This window comes from Doryrhamphus excisus, linkage group LG19 (genome assembly GCF_037039965.1).
Source record: "Doryrhamphus excisus strain RoL-2023G ecotype Guam linkage group LG19, RoL_Dexc_Guam_v1.1, whole genome shotgun sequence".
NCBI classification, from domain to species: domain Eukaryota; kingdom Metazoa; phylum Chordata; class Actinopteri; order Syngnathiformes; family Syngnathidae; genus Doryrhamphus; species Doryrhamphus excisus.
Window position 1 is genome coordinate 7,835,521 of NC_136375.1, and position 12,203 is coordinate 7,847,723.

The 12,203-nt window shown below is 40.4% G+C and overlaps 1 protein-coding gene across 1 annotated transcript; it reads right to left on the reverse strand.

Moving 5' to 3' along the window:
• Positions 1 to 677: 677 nt before the first annotated feature.
• rab10 (RAB10, member RAS oncogene family) lies at positions 678 to 10,904 on the reverse strand. Its single transcript, XM_058056887.2, has 6 exons — positions 10,228 to 10,904; positions 6,928 to 6,988; positions 4,154 to 4,292; positions 3,307 to 3,396; positions 2,869 to 2,970; positions 678 to 1,728 (listed from the first exon to the last, which is right to left on the reverse strand). Exons 1-6 carry the CDS (start codon positions 10,352 to 10,354, stop codon positions 1,642 to 1,644), a joined length of 606 nt encoding a protein of 201 aa, XP_057912870.2. The 5' UTR covers positions 10,355 to 10,904; the 3' UTR covers positions 678 to 1,641.
• Between the last annotated feature and the right edge of the window lie 1,299 nt (positions 10,905 to 12,203).

Below are 12,203 nucleotides of genomic sequence, written 5' to 3' on the forward strand. Positions count from 1 at the left end.
CACTCCCAGAGCCGAAATCTGGACTTTCTGATTCTAGCCTAGATATTACAATTTAAAGTGTCTAACGCTAATGTTAAATGTAATAGCGCATTGTACACGCTACATCAGTCTGTGCAGTACAGATTATTATGAATGAATATAATTTTTCACCAGTATTTAAAAATTTTTACTGAAATGACTATTTTATTAGAAATTAGGGGTGCCCAGGCAGTCAAGGGACTTGACTTTTCCCCTTTATTCAGCACCCCTAGCACTCCATGGGATCGGTATCATCCAACATAAAACCCTGATTGGAGCATTCCTAACTTTATCACATTTTGACCTCTCCAAATGGCTAATGCTGTCATCAGATATTAAAACTGTAGCCTACCAGTCAAAGATCCTACACATGAAAAGAGTGTCCCGCTCTTGTAAAGGATCAATCAGCTGTTTTTAAATCATCATCCGTATGACAGCGGCGCCTGATGCTAATTTTAAGAGTAGTTGAAAAATTGCAAGAATTTACATTTTGCACAGAAGGGTCTTACGGTATAGCCTCAAAATGTAAAAACATCCTAAAGATCCAACAAAGCACCACTCGGGATGTCGTGCATGGGCCGAATTTGGCCTTACTTATAGTATATATATTTGTGAATATGTCAAAAGTACACATTGCACAGCATGAAAGACAAACAAAGTAACTTAAACAAGCTTATTTTTAATGGATCTGCAAAATTGTTTGAATTTCCAAAGAGAACTTGTGAACCGCCCGCCCAAAGTTACCCAGTGGCATACCTCACATAATCTTACAGAAACCTTTCCAACCCAAAGAAATCTGCATGCAGGTAAAACAAAAAAACAACCCTGATGGGGGGTGGGGGGGTGGGGTAACAAAAAAAAGTGAAAAGAAGGTAGAAATGAAACATAATAAACAGGACACATAATTGCTGTTCTCTTGGCTGGAGGAGAAATTCAAACGCTTCCGCATCAGTTTGGCTCCGCACTCGAAGCACAAACGGACAAGAGTTATATTAAAGTGTAATTTCATTGGGTGGATGTGGCTCCGCCCACTCCACAGCCCCCGCCCCTGTCTTCCATATAAGGCACAGGACAAAATAAACCCAGCAATACAAAAAGGAGCTAGCCACGCCTCTGTCACTTGGTAATAAATTGTAATAGTTGAGCAAATACTTAACACAAACCTATGAGTGTACAAAAAATTTCAGCCTATACTTTTTTGTTTTTTACCCTAGTTTGACTTCCTCTGACTGAGGGTGATTTCATGGACATTGTGGGGGATGGGGGACGTGAAAGGGGGGAAAGAAAATATTAAAAATATGAGCTTGTCTTCTTTTTTTTTTTTAATCATCTTTAAAAGAAAAATGACAAGAAACATGAGTGGATTTCTGCTTCTCTCCAAAATAAAACTGCTTATGATGGAAGGTGGAAGAAGAAGAAGATGGTGGCGCGGGTTAAGATGGATGACTGAAGTGGTTTACGGTTTTATCGTGATGACGAGTGTCAGTGTGCAACAAGAGTCATGAGGCGGGTTAGAGAGGGTGACGGTTAAGAGTTAGACAGAGAAAGAGAGAAGATGTCTGTGCGTGTGCGTGTGTGTGTGTGTGTTTTTCTGTGTTTTTGTGTCGCGTCGGTGCCAGTTGTTCAACTGCAGCACTTGCTCTTCCAGCCTGTGACTCCGCCCCCGCTGCTGATGTCCACGTTTTCACTGTTCGGCTCTTTTACGGGCGTCTGAAAAACACATCACAAGGAATAGAAGTAAGCCTACACACGCTTCATTGTGCTTAGAAATGCGAGCGGCAGGTTTTTTCTTTTTTTTAAGCATTGTCATCGCTTTGAGTGCAAGTTTTGCAGTTTTGATGAGTGTTTCAGCAGCAGATTCCCAAAAACAGCAGACTGTTCCTTTCATATGGGGAGATCTTTGGCTAGCATTTCAAATGCAGATCCCTATAAATAACAGAGCTCTCCTGTCATAATATTGGAGCTCTGACAAACATTTCAGCAGCAGATTCCCAAAAACAGCAGTGGTCCTTCCATATGGAAATGATCTGTAGTCTTCTGTTTTTGATATCTGGTGCAGAAAAATCGAAGCAGATGCCCAAAACAGTAACACTTCTTTAATAAGGAAGATCTTTGACTAGCATGTTCCGGCAGCAGATTCCCAAAAACAGCAGAGTGTAACATTCACATAAAAGATGTCTGACTAGCATTTTCAAATGCCATCACCGAAAAAAAAAAACAGAGCATTTTTGACAAGCTACAAGATATATGAAATAAGCAGTTTCCCAAAAACAGCAGAGCGCTCCGTTTTATGGAATTAATGTGTAGTCTGCTGTTTTTGATATCTGGTGCAGAAACATGAAGCAGATGCCCAAAACAGTAGTGTTCTTTTTATAAAGATCTTTGACTAGCATGTTTCTGCAGCAGATTCCCAAAAACAGCAGTGTTCCTTTCATATGGGAAGATATTTGGCTAGCATTTCAAATGCAGATCCCTATAAATAACAGAGCTCTCCTGTCATATACTGGAGCTCTGACAAGCATTTCAGCAGCAGATTCCCAAAAACAGCAGTGGTCCTTCCATATGGAAATGATCTGTAGTCTTCTGTTTTTGAAGCAGATGCCCAAAAGTAGCACTCCTTTTAATAAGGAAGATCTTTGACTAGCGTGTTTCAGATGCCCAAAACAGTAGTGCTCCTTTCACAAAGATCTTTGACAAGCGTGTTTCTGCAGCAGATTCCCAAAAACAGCAGTGCTACTTTCATATGGCAGATCTTTGAATTGTATTTTTTGCAGATGATCCTTCAAAACATGGATCTTGAACTAGCAACACAGCATAGCCGGTATGACAAAATGACAAAAGTTTCCACACCTTTTTGAGGATGTCTTCTGCTAACGTGAGGAAAGCCTTCTCGATGTTGATGTTGGCCTTTGCGCTTGTCTCAAAAAACCTAATGCCATGCTCCCTTGCAATCTGGGGAAGGAGAAGAAGAGCAGTTAAGAGCGAAAGGAAAGAACTCCCTGTCCAAAAATAAAGAGGCTGATCTCCAGTGCGGAGCAGAGATCAGGTATCACTGCACTCCAAAAGCAAGGATCACCTCAGAGTTCCAGTCACAAACATGCAAACTTCAAAAAAACAGTCCCAACACAGTGTTTACTTTAAGGCATGATGTCATGTTGGAGAATTTTGTCCATCATGCAAACTTTTCCAAAAACAAAAACACCGTAGCAGTAGCAGCGGCTCCAATATAGTAGCCTTTTGGTAGTGGCCTGAGCCATTGATTCTTTCAGATCTTCATCAGCATCTTACCTGCTCTCCCTTGGCTTTTGGTACAACCCTCTTGTCTTCCATGTCGCACTTGTTGCCTAGTAGCATTCTCTCAACATCCTCATTCGCATGCTGCAAAAAAAATCCCATAATTCTATTATTACATAATATGCAACATTAAAAGTTAAGATATCACTAAGACTGTTTGCAGGACAAAACTAAAACTTTCAGTAGAACGTTCAAATGGGCCCCAGGCACGGCGCTATATTCCTGCAGGATTTGCCCACTGTATCGGTAATGTTGACATTGGGATTGTTGCATCCATCTAGTATGCTAATATTAGCATGAAAGCAATGCTTACACCTCGCATAAGTGTTTACCTATAAAAATGGAAAAAATGCTACAATGCTAATGTTAGCATGGCTAGCATGCCAACATTAACGTACTGACACAGAGCATGATGCCGTTAAGTGTCTGCTCAAGTTCCTATTCACAAAAATAGCAAAAAAGTCTAGTATGCTAACGTTAGCATGTTCATTCATTCATTTTCAACCGCTTTTTCCTCACGAGGGTAGCGGGGGGTGCTGGAGCCTATCCCAGCTGTCTTCGTGCGAGAGGCGGGGTACATACCCCCTGGACTGGTGGCCAGCCAATCACAGGGCACATATAGACAAACAACCATTCACACTCACATTCATACCTATGGACAATTTAGAGTCGCCAATTAACCTAACATGACCGAAGGTGGAATTGAACCCTGGTCTCCTAGCCGAGAGGTCTGCGCACTAACTACTCGACCGCCGTGCAGCCACTGAGAATTATATTTTAGGTATGTACTTTTTTTGATGCAGCCAATATATTGGATTATATTGGTGTGTTCAAGTCTCACTTCATCAATGTTGCGCAGCCACTTGCTGATGTTCTCAAAGCTCTTGGAGTTGGTGATGTCATAGACCAGCATGATGCCCATGGCTCCTCTGTAGTAGGAGGTGGTGATGGTGTGGAACCGTTCCTGGCCCGCTGTGTCCCTACACAAACAAAAATGACATATTTCCATTTGTTTCACCGCATTTGTGTTCTCCCCCCATTTCCACCCCCTGACGAAGATTAGATTCATCACTTGCTCAAAAGGAATGGGACATCTCCACTGGCAATAATGGGTTTGTGTCACAGTCTATCAGTCTGATTTGCTTGGCACACATTTCTGCATGAAGAAGGGAGACACGAGAGCTCCACAGCATGACTGCACTAAGACTAAAAATAGTGTCTTGGCTTTTTTTGCCCATGTACTTGTTATATGAGAATGCATAATAAGCTTGTTCAGATCACGTATGTACAATCCTGTTCCCTAGGAAAAATACACCTGTACAATCCATAAGCGCTTTATTGCTGGGAACTCCAACTCCTTTTAACTGAAAACTTTATTTATATGCAAGTTACACAGCCACATAATACATTCCAAAGACGTCCAACATGATTTGAACATACTGTAATAACTCTGGCACAAATCCAACTTGACAGAAATCAGAATAATATCTCCACATTCCAACAATGCCTCAACCTTACTGTGTTCATCTTACTGAGTTTGACAAAAATCACGTTAAAACTCGTACGCACACAAAGGCCTCACACACACACGTCTCCACTAGCACGCCTGGGAGATGGAAGCTTAGTCAACATTCATTCATCACCACTTTACAAGCAGAGACAAGGAAGCGGACTTACAGGAGAAGCAGAACAATAGCAATAGTGTTTGTGTTTTTCCCCATTTGTTGGCACGGTCTTCTCATCATGTGTTAGAAGACCAATTAATGGTGATTAAGGTGATGACACATCAACTTCAAGTGTCATCGTTTGACACTCCCGGGTCATCATATAGGGATGTGAAACAGCAATACAAAGTGAAAAACTTCAATGCCAAGCAAAAACAATGCACAAAAAAAATGGATCAAGAGTTCTGCTTTTCACTTCCTTCCATGTCCGTTACATGAGGGTTGCTGTCAGTCCTGCAGCACATCATTCTTGCATGAATATGGCTTTTTACAAAGATGAATAATGACAATGCATTGGAGTGTTTCCCAGACATTCATCGTTTGGGCCGCCAAAAATAGATATGGGGGCGGGGGCTACCCCTTCACCCTTGCTGCTCATAAACACATAAATGGGACTGTCTGTGTATCTTGTTACAGTAGATGGCATCATTACGCTGCTACCTAATGAAACCAACACCCATAAGTCAATGACTTTGTGTTCTGTTGTTAAATAAGGTTTCGAAACATGAGCTAACGGCACCCATTTCTTATGAGAAAAATATTCACTCTTGTACAGAGCTTGTACAGCGGCTAATTAATAGCTAAAATCAAATCTTGTGACATCTCCTTTACTTTAGAACTACTACTAATCGATTAAATACTGTGGCACTGACTAAACTCATCACACAGCAACTTAACATTAAAAAGGTATACTTAATATACAAACAAGTACCAAGAGTTTAAAATAAAAATTATATTTTAAAGTTTTCCCACTCATTGGTGCTTTCCAGAGTGCTGCAACGATGTCAGCCTCCCTCACTCTGGTGGACAGAGGCAACACTGCCGTGCCACCCACCCATTTTCTATGCCGCTTTCCTTCCAGTTAAATGCTTTGCTTAGACGTAGTGTATTATGAGAAAAATGAATAGTTCCTTTTCATTTTAAACTTGTATTGGTACTTGTCTGTGTACACCTTTTGAGTGTTAAGCTGCTGTGTGAAGAGTTTAGTGTTATATTGAGTAATGACCTCCTGCAATTTCCAGATGGGTTGACAAACTTGTTGTGAGTTTCGTCATAGACCATGATTGGCTCCTGTCACATCAAGAGCTGCCTGGCCTTCACTGCGGACCAAAATATGCCATTTTATGACGTGGACATGTGCATCTTATAATCTGGTGCGGCTTACGTATGTACACATCTGTTTTTTTTCCTCTAAATTGAGTGGGTGCGGCTTATACAATGGAATTAACGGTAGTTTATGGGGACCAAATGTAAGAAAATCTATTATCTCCTTCACTGTGCATCATAATTGATTGAATTTTGGTAATGATTTAATTTTATTTGAACATGCATCAGGTTAAAATGGAATAAATCACACAATCAATTCACAGTTCCACATGTCCAAAAGGAGTAGGAAGAAGCAAAGTTTATTAAATCCTAACCTCACCTCCCATCTGTTACCGGTACATTTGTTATACATTATACATTATACCTTTGCACTGTTCAGAGTAAGTGGATGTGGGTGGTACATTTAATGGAGTTACTCACTCGAAAAAGGTCACAATGAATCCTGTTTTCATGGTTGTTTAGCTACACGGTGTTGACAATAAATCAGTAGTGTAACTATATGTCTGGTAGTTTTTCCTCTAAAAGATTGTCATCCGTATTGGATGTTTGAATGAACGCCTGAGTTTTACGAGAAGTGAGGGGGGAAAATAGCAGGACTGGTCTGCATTGAAAATAGTGCAGCTAGCATCCTGGTGGAGTGATGAACGTTTCCTGTTGCAGCATATTTCCAGACTTGAGGGAGATATGTCACACAGATGTTTGCCTCCACACTACAACGCCTTTCGACATGATTCCCATCCTTTTTCTGCACGTTATCATAATAATGATAACACAGGTGACTCACCAGATCTGTAGTTTGATCTTCTTTCCTTGTAGTTCAACAGTTTTGATCTTGAAGTCTATTCCTACAAACATACACAACAAAAAGGCTGTAAATGATATTGCACAGTGACTCAATATTGAGACACAAATCCAAAACTGATTATTCTTCTTTCTGGGAGGTCACAACGTCAAAAGGATGACTTTTGGACAAGAAGTATTATTTTGCTGTCCAAATAAGTAAGCTGTCACTTCAGTTCCAAGTCAAAAGATTGTGCTCGGTTTACAAGTTCAACAAACAGCTGTGCTCATGGTGGGGCAGGGCCACAGGATAATGAAGAAAAACTCTTGCCAAAAAGTGACTCACAGTATTATGCACACCCTAGAGAGAGGGCGGAAGGAGAGTAGAGAAGTATTGGGGGTAGAGGGGTGGGGGGTGGCGAGCTTTTGCAGACAGAATGGAAAGGTATGCATACATCTGTTTTAGTACATGACAGCAATACGTACACAACTACAAGTAACACAGTAAGGGCCATCAGGAATGTTGCAATGCCTTAATAAGATGTCTAAAGACAAGATGTATCAGTGTTGGGTTTCCTATGGAGTTGCTGAGTGTCAGTGTCAGCGTGACTTTAGGGGTGTTATTGTGTTGAGATTGCACAAATGCTAAAATCCATATCTAGAAAGTCATAAACAGGTTTTTGATACAGTCTGTTTATAAATAAGGGATCTTACTTCATACAGCATGGTCAGGTCTGGAACTAATTAACCGTGATGAACAAATATTGATAAATGCAATGTTTGGCCACCTAGCAGCAACTCTGCTGGAGTGATCCTAATTTCAATGTCAAATTCAAGTTGTGCTTCTTAAATCACAGTACAGTCAAGGTTGTTTCATAATAAACATAAAATATCTAGGAGAAAACAAGTCTAAAGTTAAAAAAATTCCAAATTGAACAATCAGGCTTGAGTGAAAATTACATCTCTGTCCTGGCTGTTCAGTACACTATGGCTAAGATGCTCACTTGTATGAGTTGAGAATGTTGTCTTTACTGTTATTAAATGTTTTATGATGGCAAGGTCTGACCCTGGAACAGCTAATCTTCACTTCTATGGTTTGCTATGAGGAAAAGTGTCTGAATTTGAACTTAATAAACTTAGGTGGATTGCGTTTGACCTTTATAGTCCCGCTGCGTTATTACTGAATTCTAAGCATGCATAACCTCCAGTTATCAAGGCCAACAGCTATTCAGAGGCCCGGAAATGGGGATGAGTGACTGATGGGAAGGGGGGGGGTTTCCATTTAGGAGTATTTTGAGAAGTGGCTGTGTGGATCGTCGCCTCCAAATGTATGTATGAGTGCGGTGCCTTCTAAACATTACACAACGGTTTCTTATCTTCCTGCGACATCAAGCATTGATCCTGCTTTAGAACACTCACTGTCTTGGAATGAATTTCATCAGGACACTAACAACCTGTGAACACTTCATTAGTTCAAGTGAGTCATGTCACGTTGCTATGTGTGTACAGTACACCAAACTAACCAAGGCAAGCAACATGCCGCCCCAGTGTGTGAATTCATATGGAGATTTAAGGTACTGTAACAAAGGCGTGTCTGCCATTGCAGTCTGTGTCATTAAATGTATAAAAGGTGCTTGGAAAGAGGGCAAGAGTTTCCTACAAGTGTCATACTTTTGATGGTGGAGGAAATGGTCTATGTTAATATTTCAGAAAAATAACTATTATACAGTCAGATTTTTGCCATTTTTACCAACAAGTGTATATTATTTTTCCAATAAAATAATGTCATATTTCCAAAATTGATTTCATTAAAATAAAACTTGATGTAGTTATTTACAAGCTATTTCTAAAAATGTATTTTTTTTAAAATTGATTGCTCCTGAAAGTTTGCCGGTCCAGTTCAGCCCCACCCACAAACCTGTACCGGGCCACGGGCCCTTGGCTAGGGAGACCCTGCGCTGTGGGAATTTCAGCTACATTAATGCCGATTTCAGCAAAGGCTCCTACAATCCGGCCGGACAACATTCGTCTGTGTAATCAAACACATTGCAGGAAGTCCCAACATTAATGGATTGTACTGTTAAAAATAATATATTGTAATAAAATCACAATTTCCACAATTTTGGATAAGGAAATTGAGTCAAATATCCAAGCCCTTGAGCTTAACCATCATGTAATTCAGATTCTACAAATGACCGCAATGTCCTTATTGTCAAAAGCATTGTTGCTGCTAATTAGTTATATTTGACATGCTAGGATGTCATCACGTTACATAATGTTGTTATGAATGCAGATGTGGAATGGCGATAGTACAGGTTTGATGGCATGACAAAAGACTAATCTGTAACAAGAATTACATTTGACGAGCTTTTTCAGTCCCTTTTAGCAGGTTGTTTATTGGTCGTTTTCACAACAATTGTGTTGTTGTATTTCAGAAAACCCCTGTTTGCACAGATTGCTTTTGTTTCATAATGATAGAACACCTCAGTTTCATTATAACCAACACAAAAATCCCCAGTATGAAGGATTCTGTTTGGAACTCAATGACAGCAGGGGAGATTACAGTATGACACAAAATAAAGGGATGATGACCTCACTTTGAACACAAATATAATGCATTCTGCAATAATGAGACACTTGTTAGCAGTTGAATACTTTGTGTGGATTTTATAACGAGGACCATAAACCATAAGAAGTGGATTGCTGATGAGACAATATTGTGACAGTTTGACTGCTGACTTTTTCCGCTTAAAATTGGAATACGCGGCTGCCCCTGTATTTAGTTTTGCTACCTCAAATTGTAGTCATTGTGCAAGTGTATTTCGTCACTGATGAACACTCTTGGCACACTTTTAATGTTTCTAGCGGTTAATTCAAAGTTTAAAACCATAAAAGCAAATGATTTGTGCGAAGGAGCGAATGTAGCACGGCCCCGATGTCCCTACTAGCTTAGTTAGCTAGCGACGTCAGAAAATGACAGCAATTTGCATTTGCAGCTAAACTAGCTACATACAGTATATCTTACTCAATATGCGGCCTTTGGCCAAACAAGTGTCACGATATGTTATTGATGTCAAGGAAAGCTTTAACAGGGGTTATTTTGGTTTAGTAGCTGATAAAACTGCACAACTTGTCAACCCGTAAGAGGCCTGACTGGGCAGGGAACAAGCAAGCTAGGAGTCGGTGTATGCTAATAGCACGGCGGCTAACCAAAAGGACACAGTGCAGGCTTCAGGGAGAACGTTTAAATCAACAACAACAAAACATATTTGGCGCAACCCCTTGCCTTGAGAGTCTTGCTTACCTATGGTGGAGATGAAGGTTGTGTTGAAGGCGTCGTCAGAGAAGCGGAACAGCACACAGGTCTTCCCCACGCCCGAATCTCCGATCAGAAGCAGCTTGAATAGCAAGTCGTACGTCTTCTTAGCCATTGAAAACAGTGAGCGTGTAGCCAAATATGTAGAAAAATACAATCTCCTAACACAACTATGTAGAGTCTGAAGCCAGCTCCTACGCCAACCTGACCAACTACCCCGATTCTGACAGTTTGCAACCCGGGATTTGTTGATTAGCTTTGGCAAGCTAGTTGGCTTAATACCAACACAAAATAACTGGTCAGAGAAGTTTTTCCAAAAGCCCCGACTGTTTTTTCTCTCTTCAAATCGCAAGAAGAGGCAGTGACAATGAAAGGTCCTCCAGAGTGATTCCTCTTTTCCACTCTTTCTTTTCTCCCACACAGTCGGGACAAAATGGCTCCTCTCTCTCTCTCTCTACCCCGATTCACTCTTTCTTCATACTAACGACGAGCTCATTCAAATTGTCGGCACACCCCGTCATTCCAGTGCCCAGCCACAAGCTAACCCGAAAAAAATAACTAAAAGTGAACAAGATTCACAGTCCCTACAAAGTTAGTGAGATTTTCTTCCCGGAGAGATTGCAACCGAAAGGCAAGACGACCGCCGTCGTCTCTCGAATAGGAGTCAACACGGCGACACCCTACTTGACAGACGCACAAGCGCCCGCCCCTTTCTGTAAAAATACAACAATTTCATTGGCTAAATTTGCTGTAATTCAACAATACACCCCAATTTAATTGGTCACTTTTTTAATAAATATAAAGGGGTGTGTCTGACTGGGAGAGAAAGGGCACACGTTACTAACCTAGACGGTTGGACATTGAGGCTCAACTTATCCGTCAACTTGACTAGATAAATAATGCCTGGTGATCCAAAATGGCCGCTAGTTTCACTCAACAAGCGAGGGTGTGATTCAGGCGTCTTGGGCAAGTTGGAAATTGATGCGGTGACTCAGGCAAAGTGATGTCATAATTAAGTACTTTGGGTTTTTACGGGCGTTTCCCCGCATCCTTTCTCCATGAAACGAAATGCCATTAAACATATTTGACTAATATTGTAAGAATTATCACACAATTACAGTAAATCCTCGAGACATGTTATCCATCCTCTTCAGCTTATGAAAAGAATGTGGAACATGTCACAATATCTTCCGCCAAGTTCAGACTTGACAATTCAAGAGGCTGAAGTCGCGTTAGAGGCAAAATGTTATGTAACTTTAGAGTATGATAGACGAGCTTGATTTTGCTAAAGTAGCCTGATCATAGTTTTAATTTACCATCGACATCCACACAGATTTTTTTTCCACAATAACACTTCAAGTGTCAAGATCTCTAGTCAACGTCTAGCACATTGAAAGTGCTGAATCAGAAAAAAAACCCTTTGGTTTATTTGACATATACTGTAGTCATTAACATAACCGTATCTTTATATGACCATATTATTTACAGAGAAGGTCAATTTTCTGTCCTGAAGTGCCCTTTCCACTTCACAAAAGAAAAACATTGCAATAACTTTGAATTCCTCATATTGCTGGGGCTTTCCACTTTGTGGTAAAGTACAGTAGAGAAGTGTGTTTCCATGAGTAAATGTTTACACACCAGCAAACTCTCAAATGTCACCTGCGTATACACTTGGCGTAGAGGAACATTATGTATCTCTTATATGACTCTCCTGACCTCCTTTTGTGACATTGCATGGTTGTCGCTTAGAGTGTGTTCCAATGTTTCACACTAGATGGCAGTGTTGCACCACAAGGGATTACCGCTCGGAACTTCGGTAGTTCTACGAGCAGTCCCCATGATATAGTCATGTTATATAATATTATTTTAAAATGATATTTTCAAAAAAATTAAAAAAAATGTTCTACATGTATTTATTCAGCATACATCAAGCATGCTTTTTGATAGTTGATAACCTGTAAAAA

Excerpts from the sequence above, each read along its gene's own strand:
- rab10 (XM_058056887.2), bottom strand. The coding sequence starts at position 10,354 with ATGGCTAAGAAGACGTACGACTTGCTATTCAAGCTGCTTCTGATCGGA. Across the intron at positions 2,971-3,306 it reads CAAAAGCCAAGGGAGAGCAG|ATTGCAAGGGAGCATGGCAT; the intron begins GTAAGATGCTGA and ends CTCCTTCCCCAG. Across the intron at positions 1,729-2,868 it reads CAGAAGACATCCTCAAAAAG|ACGCCCGTAAAAGAGCCGAA; the intron begins GTGTGGAAACTT and ends TGTGTTTTTCAG.